This window comes from Triplophysa dalaica, chromosome 15 (assembly GCF_015846415.1).
Source record: "Triplophysa dalaica isolate WHDGS20190420 chromosome 15, ASM1584641v1, whole genome shotgun sequence".
NCBI classification, from domain to species: domain Eukaryota; kingdom Metazoa; phylum Chordata; class Actinopteri; order Cypriniformes; family Nemacheilidae; genus Triplophysa; species Triplophysa dalaica.
In genome coordinates, this window is record NC_079556.1 from 21173427 (window position 1) to 21189433 (window position 16007).

Consider the following 16007-nt stretch of genomic DNA (forward strand, 5'->3'; position numbering starts at 1 on the left):
TACATAACTTATAAAAACTTTTTGGAAATTGATCCTACCCTCTGCGCATCTGGTGCGCATTTTAACCATCACGAACACACCGTCCTAGTCTACGCATGCGCAGTAGGCGCTGTATGTGACTCGTTGACATCAGCTCCGCCCGCCACATTTGATACTGCGCTTTACTCGTCGCGCTTCTGTTTGTATGCATACAAAACTCGAAATATAAACTTAACGTTAGAATCATTTAAACTGACGAATTCGCTGTGACGACATAAATCACATCGAGCTTTGATATGTTTGATTTATACGGTGCCAGTGTAAAGCAGAAAGCTTCATTGACATGATTTAGGTGTAACAGGATGGTTGGGGTGAGAGAAACATTCTTTAATAATCTGCGTTTCTTAATTCACGTTCACTGACGATGCTGATGCTACAATGAGCGCCAATCAGAGAACTTTATTCGAGTCGTGGGGCCGCAGTGTGTCACACACAGAGCCGAGGAAAAACATCTCCAACTCTGCTGGAAAAACATCTAAGAAAAAGACTTTGAAAGAGAAAGACGGATCCGAGCAGAGAGAGAGCAGCAGCGCTCTGTGGGGTGAGACGGTCCGGCAGGATGAAGACAAAGACGATGATGATGACCTGATGCTGGTGGCTGTGTATGAGGCAGAGAGATCCCTGCTGACCTCTGACATCACTTCCTGTCCTGTCCAGCACTCGCTGCCACAAGGCTACGACCCCTCGGCGGGGCAGATCTGGATCTACCCCACTAACTACCCCATCAGAGAGTACCAGCTGAAGATGTCAGAGGCGGCTTTGCTCCAGAACACACTGGTGTGTCTGCCCACAGGCCTGGGCAAAACCTTCATCGCCTCAGTGCTCATGTACAACTTCTACCGCTGGTTTCCTGCAGGAAAGATCGTCTTCATGGCTCCCACCAAACCTCTGGTGTCACAGCAGATCGAGGCCTGTTTTAAAGTCATGGGAATCCCACAGCATCACATGGCCGAGCTCACAGGTCACTGTCACACACACGCAATGGTCATGGAAACGACAGGCTTTTTACTCTCGGCTTTCATTCCTTTCTGATTGTTTGGTAGGATCGTAAGAGTGTCAAATGATCTTTAACTTGCTGGCCTGGAAATCACAAAGTCAGAGTAAAATCTGTATGTCGTGAAGGCACGAGAAGGTTATATACAGTCTGCGCTTGATCTGTAGTCTTTAAGTTCACGTTTGTTTTGTGTTCGCTTTTTCTGCAGGAACCACGGCGGCCCAGCAGCGCAGAGAACTCTGGAGATCCAAGCGTGTGTTCTTCTTAACTCCACAGGTGATGGTGAACGATCTGTCCCGTAACACCTGCCCCGCCACCCACGTCAAGTGTGTGGTGATCGACGAGGCCCACAAGGCCATGGGAAATCATGCATACTGTCAGGTGACTTCATTATTTTATTCATATCATACAGCGACTCACCACTGACTGCACCACAGTTACTATGAACAATAAACTGAGATCAACAGAGAATCACTTCCCGTTCTGTTTGTGTTCTGATGAATTCTGTTTGTACTTCAGGTGATTCGTGAGCTGTGGAACCAAACTCAGCAGTTTCGAGTCTTAGCTCTCAGTGCAACTCCCGGAGGAGACGTCAAGGTTTGAAACTCAATGAACTGCTGGGTCACACATAACCTTTATATCAAACTGTTCTTTAATAATCCATCATTATGACTGGTAAGCAACATTACACTCACTGCATCAGTAAAGATTCATCATGTGTGTGAGATGCGTGAAGATATCACTGTAGTCTGTGCAATTATATTGTCTCATCTGTGATCTCTGACGTGTGTTTGTGTGTGTGTGCAGGCCGTACAGCAGGTGATCTCTAACCTGTTAATCTCTCACATCGAGCTGCGTTCAGACGACAGTCCTGACGTTCAGACACACATTCACCAGCGCACCTTGGAGAAGATTGTCGTCCCTTTAGGAGAGTCTCTCACTCAGTATCAGAACAGATACCTGCAGGTCAGACTAATGCTTTACGCTTCACGTTTACAGTATGTGATGACAGTATCCTGGAGATCTTTCTCAAATCCAGTGATGTGTTGTTTGGCCTGTGAACAGAGCGCCTGGTCGGACCGCTCTCAATTAGATCTTTAGATTTGAGCAGTGAATGGAGAAATATTCACTTTAAACAAACACATCCGCTCTTCAGACAGTCTGAGACACACTCATCACTCATGAGCCATCATTGATCACGTGTCCAGTAGTTTAAATAGCTGTGTGAAGTTATAATGATATTATATAGACATGGAGGAGACGTGTGTTTCAGAAGAACTTTATTCTCTCACAGAAAGCAAAAACGAAGAAAGCAGTGCAGAAATTCACAGAAGCTGTAGTTTCATCTTCTCATAGAGTTTATAGTTTACATACAGGAGGACAAAAAACCTCAACCTTCAGTGATCTGATCATCTGACATCCATCAGATCCAACACATAATTTCACACTCATCCTCAGTGATGTTACTCAATAATATAATAATAAACTCAACTGAAACGCGACATCAGACCCTAGTTTCATGTCACCTTCTGCTGTGATGTCGCAGATGATAGTGATGTTCGCTTTATATACACTTCTAAACTCTCTTTTATTTACAAAAATATTCAAGCAAAATAGCACTATGACAGTCAACATATATATATATATTTATCTATTTGTTTACGCGAGTGTCTATCACACAAGTCGAACAGGCAGAGAGTGAGACAGGCTGTCTGTGGTCATGGAGGATGTATGATTGTCTTACTGCATCACACGTTGTGATGATCACATAGTGTTCTTTGGACAGTGATGTTTGCGTTGGCGTGTGTAAGTTTCAGCTCTTTAATCAGAACTCATCTAGACAGAATAAATCAATCAACCTAAATGAACGAACAGAGAAATACGGCAGACACAAATAACCGCTCACATGTGTAGAAATACAACTGTTCTCAGTCCACAGTGGAGGGGCAGAGGATTGTGGGTAAGGGGAACGTACGTTTTTGGCGAGCAGCTCACGGCCTCTCATGGAACCAGATTTCGTTTTGACGATTGACCGCCGCGGGGTTTGTGTATCCGGCCACAATGAAGGAGTCATTCACACAAACAGCCGAAGAGTCGAGGACCTCTGCCAGACCGCTGATCTCACCAATGATTGACAGCTCGTTCGTGGCACCGGCGAACGGCCTGAAAACAAAGTCAGTGGTTTACTGCAAAACACTCTTTGTATGAAGTGGTCTGTTGCTCTACTACCGAGTTTCAGATGGAACAGGACTCTTGTGGTCGTGGGGGGAACACACCTGCTGTAGATGATGGTGCCGGGCCAGTGCTCGATGACAATCTCAGGGTCGGACGGCCGCGGCGGGTCACTCTGGTGTGAGGTGGGCAGGTAATACGCTACAGTAACGGCCCGAGACAGGGTGGTGTGCATGTCATCTGTACGGACCACCGTCACGATGGGTATCGTCATTCCCAGATAACTGCCTGAGAGAGAGAAACAGGCGAGTGAGCGTGCTCATGTTTTTAAAGAAGCATCTGGAGACTTTAATTCACTCGACCTGCCGAGTTCTGCTGACAGATGTATTTCATGATCTTCATGAAGCCGTAGCAGATGCTCTGTTCATACGTGTCTTCATAGACTGTGATACACGCCCAGTTAGCCTTCTCATATTGTCTCTTCTCCCACAACACCTCTCCACACTACATGTCGAAAACAAAATAACTATCAATCCGGAAAGAATTACGTTTTTCTGACCACAAATTAGACTCAGAAAGAATAGCTGCAGTAGATTTTCAGTGTGAACGGTTATTATGTGAAGGGTCTTGTACTACACTGAAGGGACTTATTTTGAGATAACAGCCGGCTGCTTGTACATTATCCCGCTTATTACACATTAAATGGACATGAAATGTAATATATTTTTTTATATTTTATTAGCTCATTTTAACCAACGCAGACCATCCGAAAGGAAAAGCTGTTTACTTTCAAATGTCTAAAACAGGCAATATGGTTAAATCATTTGTAAATATAATGTCATATGTTATTAAAAGACATATTTATATTTAAATGGTAAAACACCTGTCAAAATGATTTGCTGCATCCGGGTTACCGTGTGTTATTAGTTTCCAGCGGTTGTTATCTGGGAATAGAACCTGCAAATGTCGCGAATGGCCAATCAGAATCAAGCATCCCAACGAGCTGTGTAATAACAACAGCTATATGTAAAATCAGCATGAAAAATGTGTAAATCATATTTTTAAAATGAAGTCCTCTTCGGATATTTATACAGATTCAGATCATTGGCGTGTCTGTCTGTTGTACTGTACACACACTTGTCATTTTTGCGTCCGGCTCTTTTTAACCCTGACGGAATGTGTCAAGTTGAGTGACTTGAAGACCTTGACTGCATCAAGTGTATATATTGTGTGTAGTGTTGTATACAGGTACCTTCTCCTTGCGTGTGATGAGCGTGTACGGGACCTTCTCACGCGTGTGTCTTCCATCATTATTGCTTGTGATCTGTTGAATGGGTTCAGCCATGTCTGTGTGAAATGATGAGAGAGATTCGGGTGAACAGTGCCACTGCAGTCGTCCATCACTAGTGCACGTGTGCAGTGTTATGATGAGAGACACACAAACAAGTGTGTAAGTGTACTGTCTGTCTGCAGTCTTTAAAGACGTCTCGCTACACATGATTTACATTTCAGTGATGCATGTGTGCAACACATAAGGCACATCCCTCCTTTCGCGTGAGGCACGATTTGAATAATGTTTACCTGTTTGTTTGCTTATAGACGACAGTGTGTGTGTGTCTGTTGGAACACAAGTGTTAAACTCTCATGTACTGCCTAAATGAATGATGATGTCATCGCTGTAAGTAAACAGACTGCTGGAGTAAAGCGCTTTACTGTATTGCACTGGATTTACACGCTCGTAATCTCTCTGAGAACTTTAAGTTAAAGCTCAACACCTGCACAAACACAACTCATCTGATCGCGCACTCTTCGACTGTGTTGTCTTGTGTTTGTACAGGAATCATTTAAGTTAGAACAAGTCACAGTTAACGTTATAGTGATCTCTGTTTGTCTAATGAACTGCTTAAATAGTAATACGTGTCTATCTAGTGAACTGTCTAGGTAGTGAGCATCTTTCTATGTAATGAGTTGTCCGTGTGTGTAGTGAGCTCCATCTATTGAGCTTTGTCTATGTCTTGAGCTGTGTGTTTTGTATAAAGTGGGTCACGGTTGTTTCCGCGAGTATCAACGCGCATGCGCGTGACTGTCATTATTGTAGTCGTCGTGCTTTTACCGGTGGGCACGTCGACCTGGTGCCCTCGCGCCACATCTGTCCAGTAGTTCAGGAGTCTGTCCTGCTCCTCCACCATCTCCTCGTGCTCGTCCTCGGCGCTGTAAGACAGCTGCTCCTCAGACACGGACTCGAGATCATCCAGTGAGATCAGACCTCCTCCACCACCGCCGCTCATGCGACACTCGCCTCGATCCATCGCCACAGATCGACGCTCGTGCTCGGATCGTCTATAACACGAGCTTCATGTCCGCGTACCCGATATATCAGCGCGTGTCCGAATTATGCTCGTTAATCGTCGTCGCGACCTCTTGCGTGTTTGTTTAGCAGGACTGTCTTGTTTATATGGGCTGAGTCTTAATGACGTCACAGCTCCTCCCCCTCCGACACGTCATTAATGCACACACACAAAACGCATAGACATATTTTTCTTCTTTCTGTTGTTCTTCATAAATCCATTTTTATTTATTTTTCTTATTTCATCCTTTCCATAGCCCCTTAAAATAAGTACAGAAAATGTACAATAAGTGGAAAGGTTTCTTGTTATTGTATATTTCTCGTGGTTACTAGCTGTAAGTGTAACTAAGCACAAACAACATGCTAATAAAACACCTTTTTTTAAATCATCGTGTGTGTATATATATATATCTATAGAGAGAGAGAGAGAGAGAGAAAACGAACCATTTGCACATTATTTTAAAGGTATATATAATAGGTGTTTTAAATGATGAATAATATTTATATTTTTGAGTGTTTGCAGTGCTCATATATCAAACACAAGATGAAATGCTTCTCTTCTGACATAATTAATTCACATTTAGTGTGTGCTTGTGATCATTTGTGTGTTTTCAGGTCTTGTTTGTTGCTATCATACGTTCATGTACTGTTTAACCAAATATTTTGTGTTGCTTTCAGTTGAGATTTTCGGCCGAAAGTTTAAGATTAATCCAAATCTGGTTCACAGCATTAACCTGGATTGAACCCACACTTATTGCACTTTGTACAGAAAGAACACGGCCCGCATGATTTACATCACTCTGTTCAAATCTCCTTTATCATTCAACGAATAAACAATACTAGATATCTTCTGTGTTTAGTTACTTTTATTCACCAGTCGATCACGTTCGCGTTTGAATTATGAAAATTATGAGCGAGTCATTTTATTATTCTTCCCAATGATAAAATCATTAAGCTGGACAGTGATGTTACAGAACAGATTGCGTGATCATTTATGGTGTTTAAACACTGATCTGATCTCTTAATTTCCTTTCTGTATGTTCATACTGAACACATGAATGATCTGTCGTGGTGAAGTGTTTTGAGTGTAGAAGGAGTGAAGGGACATCTTCATGTTTGTGTTTTCTTTCTTTGGGTGCACCTGACGAATGTGTGTTATGAAAGCAAAGCATCTTTGTGATGAAGGTAGAGGGTTTGTGTATTCAGGACGAAATTGTGCTCTGGTTATTTCCAGCGTGAAAAGACATCTCATTGTGCTGCTTTTCAAACGTCTGGCCTGTTTTTCCAACAGCTTTTAGAGAAGTTTGCGTCCCGTCTGACCCAGATGAGGCTCTTGAATCACCGTGACCTCAGCTCGCAAACAAAGTACCAGATCATTCTGGCCCGAGAGCAGTTCAGACGCAACCCACCACCCCACGTCAAGGTCTGATATTTACATACATTTAGTCATTTAGCAGACGCTTTTATCAATAATGGACTGATATAAACCCTCCCCACACACGACACGTGTGATGCGCTCATGAGGATGTTCTGTGTTTACAGGCGGGGCATCACGGGTCGCTGGAGGGAGATTTTGCCATCTGCATCAGTCTGTTTCACGGTTATGAACTCCTCCAGCAGATGGGTCTTCGCTCTCTCTTCCTCTTCATTCAGAACATCATCTCTGGAGCAAAAGGTGAAAGAGTTCAGCTCCTGTTGATGATGATCCTCTCTTTAGATGAACTCATCATGAGGGTTTCTGGTTCTTTCAGAGTCGCCTCGCATGAGGAATGAACTTCAGAGGAATCCCGTCTTCATGGATCTCTACAGGGACATGGAGGTCACGTTCAAAAAGCCGAACACGGGTAAATAAATTACTCTTTCCCTCCATCATCATCATCATCATAGTGTGTGTCTGATGTTTCCCATCTGCTTCATTCACAGATTCTAAAGAGCCGTACGTCTACAGTCACCCCAAACTTCAGAGACTGGACGAGGTTGTGTCACAGCACTTTAAAACATCAGGTGTGATGAGAAGAGCTTAAGTTTAAACATATGAAATGTATGCACATAGATCACAGCCGTATGAACAGAACATCATCGAGTTATAAAATGAAGAAATGTTTGTTGCGGATTCCTGTCCCCGATGTGAACTGTACTGTCCTCTGATTGGTCCAGGCAGCGATTCGTCAGACGGAGCAAACACGCGTGTTATGATATTCTCGTCGTTCCGCGAGAGTGTGCAGGAGATCGCTGACATGTTGAATCGTCATCAGCCGCTGGTCAGGGTCATGACGTTTATGGGTCAATCGTCTGCTGGGAAAGGAGTTCGAGGATTCACACAGAAAGAGCAGCTCGAGGTAAACACATCAACTTGTTCAATGATGTCAGTTTGAAGATCACTTCTGATGTACGTGTGTGTGCACATTTAGGTTGTGCGTCGTTTCCGTGACGGGGGCTTCAACACTCTGGTGTCCACATGTGTTGGTGAGGAGGGCCTCGACATCGGTGAGGTCGATCTCATCGTGTGTTTTGACGCTCAGAAGAGTCCGATTCGTCTGGTGCAGCGCATGGGCCGCACGGGCCGCCGGCGACAGGGACGAATCGTCATCATACTGGCCGAGGGAAGAGAGGAACGAGTGAGGATCTACTCAAACTCGCATGAGACAGGTTTCCAATAACTCCAGGGTTAGATTCAAACTCTCTCTCTCTTTCAGACGTATAACCAGAGTCAGAGCAGCCGGCGCAGTATCAACAAGAGCATCATGGGAAACAAGCACAGTTTTCACATGTTTCCTCGCAGTCCTCGAATGCTGCCCGCCGGTGTCACCCCCACACTACACAAGATGCACATCAGCTGCGCCCCATTTCAACACACAGAGGAGAAAAGACGCAATTCTGGGAAGGGTCGCAGGTCATCCCTCAACGCTCAGAGCGGCGGTACGACTAACACAACATCAAACAATCAGAATGGCCTTTGTGTGGCACACACACTATGAGTACTTTCAGACCGACGTAACACAAGAAATGAAGAAAAGTTCTGTTTGTGTCACTCTCTCTGGTGTTCTGTAGGAAGTGATGTGAAGCGTCTGAAGGAAGACGGCTGTCTCACTGCTGCCGAAGAGGCCGTGTGGATGTCCACCATGAGACTGGGAGAGGATGAACCTCAGCCTGTGTTCGGACAAACATCTCTACTGTCGTTCAGCAAGGGTCAGCCGGCACAGGTGATGCAGTGTGAGATTTCACCGGTGCACAAAGCTTGTCTAGGAAGGTTGTGATTGAGTTTTGCTGTGTGTAGAAATGCATGAATGGTTGTGTGTGTGTGTGTGTGTGTGTGCAGGAGTTGTGTGTGTCGGGTCGGGTCAGAGAGCTGTCTCTGTGGGAGTGGAGACACTGGCAGAACACACCGCAGCCCACTTACAGAGTGGAACATTCAGAGCGATGCCTTCACTTCACCTCCATCATGGAGGAGATAGACCGCTTGAGACAAGAGGAGCAGGTGAGATCAAACACACAACACACACTAAACACACACACACCTAAAGATCACATGAGACAAAAGGAGCAGATGAGATCAAACACACACACACACTCAACATAAAGACACAATCACACACTCAACATAAAGACACACATACACACAATCAGTGGCATCATGCCCATTCAAACTGATTTTTTGGCAGTCAGTTTTTGCATACAATCTCCCAATGACGAGTTAGGCGTCCATTAATCAGTTGAACGATTCTATAGGAAGATATTTGCCGTTTTGATCATTTACAGGAGCTTAACATTTATCAATCCGGCGACAGAAGCAACAGCGCTTGCTAATGATGTAGTGTCTGCGCGGAGTGTAGGGAGCTCGGCTCACAGAGATGTTTAAACACCGCAACCAAATGCAGGTGTGAGAACTGGACCCATGAACTTGGCTTTTGCCCAGACCGATCCATGTACAAACTACTGTGAGAACAGACTGCTCCAAATGCTTTCAAGTGGCTCTTGCGACACGTTGGTGTAGTCTGCGCAGTCGAACACACCTCTTGCCAGTTGACATACAGGGAGCATCGTTTAAAGTGAATAACTTTCATGTACAGTTAAACTTCAGGGTGCAAAGACTGAAAATATGCAGTATGTTCCTCTAAATTAGCTTTCAATATTATACAAAATAATTTATTATCGATTTGTAAATACAAAGAGTGGTATATTAGTTCAAATAATATTTACAATATATTAAATAATTCATAAAGATTTGACACTTTTCATATATTAAGAAATAGATGCACTTAAATCATCATATTATGTGTTATATTGCATTATATTTTTGTCTCATAATGGAAGGAATTTTGTAATAAATCTGTATTTAAGGCAGTTTAACAAAGGGTAAACACTTCGCTTCATTTTTATTTTCTTTTACAAGATTTTATTTTATTTTTTGTATACAAGATATTTGTTTTCAAAATACACCAGACTGATGAATTTACAGTAAAATATACATCTTTTTTTTACTTGTAAGAATTACATATGTTTCATAGGATTCATATATCAGTCAAGTAGTGTTGTCATTTAATTCTCACAATGATTTGTGCAATGTTTTGAATACGCTTAAGAGATATTCTCTATAATATTGCTTCAAATGTAAGTAGTTGGACGTTAAGGACATCTTTCTGTGTGTTTTGCACACTGTGCCCCCTAAAAAGAAATGGGTGCATGATGCCCCCACACACAAACACACACTCTCTCACACACACACACACACACACACGGTCATACACTGATATGGACCTTTGGGTTTCAGTAGTTAAGGAGAAAAACATTGACAGCTGTGTGTGACGTGAATCCATTAGATGATTTGATCTTCAGAAATCAATCTCTTGATTTCAATATAATTGAAGTGCGTTACGTGTCTGTGTGCTCAGGTGTGCGTGTACAGAATGATGAGAGGAAGATGTAAACTTTTTTTCAATCTTACATTATAAAATGTTGATGTAATAAACATCTGCTGTTCATGAGTACATTAGATTGAAACGCGTCTGTGTGCTTCAGAATGACTCTGTATACTGTAAATATCAGATTCAGTCAATCGCAGTTGTGTATGTGGTGATTTTATATTGTTGTATATTTCCGTCACTCTTGACTTCATGTGTAGAGTTTTGAGCTGATGTGTGTGTGATCTGAAGATCTTGAAGACTTGTGTTTCATGATGATGATGATGATGATTGTGAGAGGTTGATACAGACACACAGAGGGTTTGTTTCTCTCTTATATAACTGCTCTCAAAACAGTTACATAAGCACCGAGTACAGAAGTGGGTCATCTCGACTGACCTACATTTCCACAGCCCAATGACTGAGACTGCAGACGTGATGACGTGCTTTCTTTCTCTGACAGAGAATTCTGTATTTACAATATATATACAGTTTATAAATGTTGTTCTGTTCAGTGTGTGTTTTTTATTCCTCTTGTATGGCAGAAGAGGAACACAAAGCTTCTCTTCAGTCTGACGATGACCTCGTTTGTACATTCAGCACATTTATAAAACACATATCATCTGAAATCTTGATTATTTAACAGGTGTTTAACATCCCGAGGGTGTCTAATCTCTGTGATGAGATACGGTTTCAAGAGGGTTTCATGAAAATGTCTATGATGTTAAGTGAAATGTGTCACATAACTTTATTATCTCAACCAACAAAATCACTCAAATGTTCTTTTTATACACTTATTTATTTTCATTCAATTTACAAGCTTTAGGTTATGTGTTTTATGTCACAAGAATTTCAGAACGTTTTAATAAGGGTTAAAATAAAAACTCGGATCAAATTTCATTTTAATCTGACGTTAGGCGTCTTGTGATTTTCTCTTTGATTTATTGATAAACACTTTCTCTCCTGACAGGGTGACTGTGGTGATGTGTTCCAGCTCATGATGAAAGATGAGGATGAAGATGGCGGAACAACAAAACCTCCACAGATGAGATCAGAATGTGATCAGTACATCAGGCCGTCCTCTTCCACACCTGGGACACATCAGACCTGTAAACCTGATGAACGTAAGAAGATCAGAAGATCTGTGACGGTCATCCAGAGAAGGAGCTGTGATGTTCCAGCGACGGTCAATAGCAGCGACGCACATCACATCATCACACAATCTGATGAGAATGAACCTGAATCCAACACGAGCTCACATCTCACTCACATGTTTCATCCGTCTGACTTCAGTTCAAACACACAGCGTCACGCTCCGGCAGAAAAAACATTTCACTTGATTCTCACCAGCGTCAAAGAACTCCTGTCCAAATCTCCACCGCGGGACCTGGATGTTCTCCTCTCAAAGCTCAGCATAGACCTGATTGAAAACAGTCCCACTCGAGACTTTCGTCCCTTCACTGTGAAGAGAGACGGTGAGGACTCTCGAGACATTCAGAAATCCTCAGAGTTAGCAGGAAACCTACTTTCACCCAGTTGGGATGAGATGTTTGATGATGATCCGGAGGAGACTGACGTTCCTTCACTGCAACAACTTCATGATCAGATGGATTTAAATGAGAGCGTCGAGCTGTTTGAAGATGATGACGAGTTCCTTCGGGTGTCAATACCTGATGTTCGCACACCAGACGAGAAAACGTCTGAAAACACATCAGAGCCTCAGAACGTCACTGCAGGTCAATCATCTCCTAAAGGTCCGCAACAAAACTCGGAGGTCTTCAACTGCTCGCAGACTTCTTTTCTGTCAACTTTGACCTCGGGCTGTCCTTTGACTCTGACGAAGAAGCGACTGAAGAAAAAACCAACACGTCAGCATTAAACAAACCCAAACCTTCAATGGTCTCACCGCCATCTCGTCTGACAGATGATGTCAGGATCAGATGTGCTCAGACGCCGCTCATCTGTGAGAAACGGAGTTTAGCGGCGGTGCGTCCGAGCGCCTCCACACCCAACCATGAGTTTCCGTCCGCATCCCACAGAAGAACAGCACACACATCTTTAGAAAAACACACGTCTACAGGTTACACTGAATGTGTTTTATGTGATTCCTGTCTTGTGAATTATTCCCATGACATCAGAACGCTCAGAAAATCACATGTGTGTGTGTTTCAGATGTGCCAAGCAGTGATGGTGAGGAAGAGGTGTTTGTCAGGAAACCAGCACTTAAAGTCAAACCTTTATCATCTCCACAGGTCAATGTCTCATTTATTTCTCACTTTGTCTCATTGAGCTGCTGAATCATGTGACAATGTTTGTAAAAGTGTGTGTTTGTTGTGTAGGAGTCAAAGATCTTCTCTGATGTGGATTCTCCTGTACAAGTGCATAGGAAACATGCACTGGACTTGGTATGATTTTAACATGTGATTAAAAATCGCTCGGTGTAAAGTGTGCTGTTGTGTAACTGTTGTGTGTGTGTGTGTGTGTGTGTGTGTGTGTTTGTTTGGTGTGTAGGAGTCAAAGATCTTCTCTGATGTGGATTCTCCTCTACTAGCTCGTAGGAAACACCCACTAGACTTGGTATGATTTAAACATGTTGTGATTAAAAACCTCTCTGTGTAAAGAGTGCTGTTGTGTAACTGTTGTGTAACTGTTGTGTCTCTGTGTGTGTGTGTGTGTGTGTGTGTATGTGTGTGTGTGTGTGTGTGTGTTTGATTGTTGTGTGGGACTCAAAGATCTTCTCTGATGAGGATTCTCCTTTAAAAGCGCGTAGGAAACGTGCACTGGACTTGGTATGATTTTAACATGTTGTGATTAAAAACATCTCAGTGTGACCTGTGCTGTTGTGTAACTGTTGTTTGTGTGTGTCTATTTTTCTTGTGTAGGAGTCAAAGATCTTCTCTGATGTGGATTCTCCTGTACAAGCTTGCAGGAAACGTGCTGCAGCATTAGATGTGGTATAACTTTAACATGGCGTGATTGACACTTGTCTCACTGTAAAGTGTGCTGTTGTGTAACGCTTGTGTGTGTGTGTGTCAGTCAGAGGACACGGATGTGGACGGGGAGTCAGATGGTGATTTTCATCAGGGTGTCACTCACAGACCCAGAGTTGTGCGGCCAAGTTCTGCAGGGAATCATCTAATGAAATCTTCTGTAATGTCACGTGTAAATTCATGAACGTTTGTTATATTGTTGAGTATAATCATTGATCGAGACATTCATCACTTCCATCATCGTTCACAGAGGGGACGTCAGTTCCTGGATGAGGAGGCGGAGCTGTCAGAGGATGACGAAGAGTTTTCATCAGATGAAGATGATGGAGATGAACAGAATCATTCTCTGAACGGCTTTGTAGTGAATGCCACGCAGTGTTCTCAGGGGCTTAACGGTGAGACGAGACTTCAGAAAGACTGAGTCAATAGTTTAAGTAGTTCTGAAGTTTAATGAGGTTTTGTGTTGATCAGAATCTGAGATGCAGGCCATCTATCTGAAGTCTGTGAGGAGTCCTGCAGTCCAGAAGGGCATCAGAATGACTTATAAACCAAAACACAACATAGACATCTTCTCACAGGTGAGTCTCAACACACCGGTCTGTCTGACCTCTGGATGGCAACAGCTTAACCCATGTGACTGTGTGACGTCAGGTGCCAGAACAGGACGAGGCGTACGCTGAAGACAGCTTTGTGCTTCACGGCAGTGATGTGGAAGAGGCGAGCGATGAAGAGCCGTTGGCAGTGATTCTGGAGGACTCTTACATAGATGGCCGAAAACAGTACGCCACACGCCGGCGCGCTCAAATCAAACAGATCAGAGCGGCACACAAGACCAGTGGAGTACAATCTGAGACCGGAAGGAGAAACAAACGCACCAGGATCATCCCAGTTCAGGACTCCAGTGAAGAAGAAGAGGAGACGGAGTTTAAAGTTCCTCATTGTGCCTCCACCGTCCCTGAGAAGAAAGTGAGACAGACAGACGGACAGCTGGAGACGTTCAGTCATTTGATGGAGGAACAGGTGAGAATCACAGCAGACAGACAGTCAATGTGTTTCGTGTTGGTTAAGATTATTTATCGCTTCAGTGATTCAAGACTAGTCATGATAAAATCAACACTAATGCGTTTATGTGCATGCGTGTTAGTTTCATGTCTCTCTTTATTCTAACAGAATGAAACGCAGGCCGTGACGCGCCGAGCACCGGTCGCAGATGCTCCTATCTGTGTGTTATTGGACAGTCGCTGTATCAGCGGAGGGTCAGAGGTCGTGTCCTCCCTGCGGCTGAGACACGGACTGAAGGTTCACGTCTGCTCGCTGCTCAGCTCCGACTTCATCGTGAGCAACCGTATGGCTGTGGAGTGGATGAGAGAGTCTGACGTCGCCAGCGCCCAAAACCGCAGACGACTGCAGGAGAGAATCCAGAGAGTGCAGACGTTGCATGAGCGTGTGTGTCTGATCATTGAGAGAGACCGAAGCAAACCCGGTGAGAATCACACACGCGGTTCCACATGTAAACTGCTCAATGAGTCGCTGAAGAATGAAAAGGTTCTACTTGTTGAATAATGTAAACTGAATATGTCCAAACATCAGAGCAGTTAAGAATGAAGCCGATTCGATCAGACGTGTTGTGTAGCGTGTGGAGTTAAGATGTGTTGTTTTCATGTGGTCAGGTGAGACGTTCAGGCCGGTCCAGCGCAGTCGCTTTTATGATGGTACACTGGCAGCGCTGGTGCGTGCGGGCGTGAGACTGATGGTCAGCGGAGGTCCGGACGAAACGGCTGTCATTCTGACTGAACTGGCTCAGGTGGAGAAGAGGAAAGGTCAGGCCATCGCCGTAGCTCTGGAGGTCAGAGGTCACCGTCAACAGGCTCTGCAGTTCTTCCTGACGCTGCCACACGTGAGTTACATCACCGCTCTGAACATGTGCCACAACTTCCCCTCCGTCGGACACGTCATCAACAGGTGAGCTGCAAACAAACACTTTCAATCACATTCATAGAATTAATGAAATACAAATAAATGTCCGTCATGTTGATGTTTTTCAGTTCTGTGGAAGAGCTGCAGGTGTTCGCCTGTGTTACTCGCTCACGAGCGCAAGAGATTCTCCGCTGTTTGCATTACACACACACTGACACTCACTGACACACACACACACACACACACACTGAAGCACTTTAACTAAATTAATGAGGATCACAGTGTAAATACAGTCATGTCTGTATTTCAGATTATGGAAGTTATTTTTGTTTATTCTGTGAATATTTATGTTGATGTGTACAGAAAGATCTATTTGAGCAGCACAGATTTTGGAAAATAAAATTGCTCAGTTTTTATTCAAACACTTCAGAACGTGTGTGTGTTTTCCTCTTCATCGACTAGCGGCTGATTTAAGCATCCCATTTGTTTCTTTATCTTCTGTTTGTTCTAGTCCTGTCATTCATTCCCTCCCTGTCAGTTTACATCACAACCATCACACAGTGAATAAGATAAGAGATTTGTGTAGTCCAGTCTCTGATCTGAGATCAGAAGGAATCGATAGTTATCATATTTAACGAAATCAACAG

General features: G+C 43.6%; 2 protein-coding genes across 2 annotated transcripts; one reads left to right on the top strand and one right to left on the bottom strand.

Annotated features, from left to right (window-relative positions):
• The first annotated feature begins 128 nt into the window (after positions 1-128).
• On the top strand, positions 129-15784 carry fancm (FA complementation group M). Its single transcript, XM_056767487.1, is given in 27 exon segments — positions 129-1000; positions 1242-1414; positions 1553-1630; positions 1841-1999; positions 6844-6975; positions 7095-7227; positions 7304-7396; positions 7476-7556; positions 7710-7891; positions 7964-8170; positions 8249-8471; positions 8604-8755; positions 8872-9030; positions 11424-12240; positions 12243-12533; positions 12626-12705; positions 12793-12858; positions 12965-13030; positions 13186-13242; positions 13336-13407; positions 13490-13603; positions 13694-13838; positions 13915-14021; positions 14095-14463; positions 14614-14926; positions 15114-15405; positions 15489-15784. Coding segments are annotated over 27 exon segments (5241 nt in total). The 5' UTR covers positions 129-417; the 3' UTR covers positions 15586-15784.
• soul3 (heme-binding protein soul3) lies at positions 2297-5688 on the bottom strand. The gene is made up of 5 exons (XM_056767489.1): positions 5319-5688; positions 4458-4552; positions 3568-3709; positions 3310-3493; positions 2297-3196 (listed from the first exon to the last, which is right to left on the bottom strand). The coding sequence occupies exons 1-5, from the start codon at positions 5512-5514 to the stop codon at positions 3025-3027; spliced, it is 789 nt and encodes a 262-aa protein (XP_056623467.1). The 5' UTR covers positions 5515-5688; the 3' UTR covers positions 2297-3024.
• Positions 15785-16007: the final 223 nt, after the last annotated feature.

Bases quoted from the DNA above. Each gene is read 5' to 3' on its own strand.
- soul3 (XM_056767489.1), bottom strand. From the start codon at position 5,514: ATGGATCGAGGCGAGTGTCGCATGAGCGGCGGTGGTGGAGGAGGTCTG. The intron at 3,494-3,567 runs GTCGAGTGAATT...TCTCTCTCTCAG, and splicing joins CTGTCAGCAGAACTCGGCAG to GCAGTTATCTGGGAATGACG. The intron at 3,197-3,309 runs GTGTGTTCCCCC...CTTTGTTTTCAG, and splicing joins GGCACCATCATCTACAGCAG to GCCGTTCGCCGGTGCCACGA.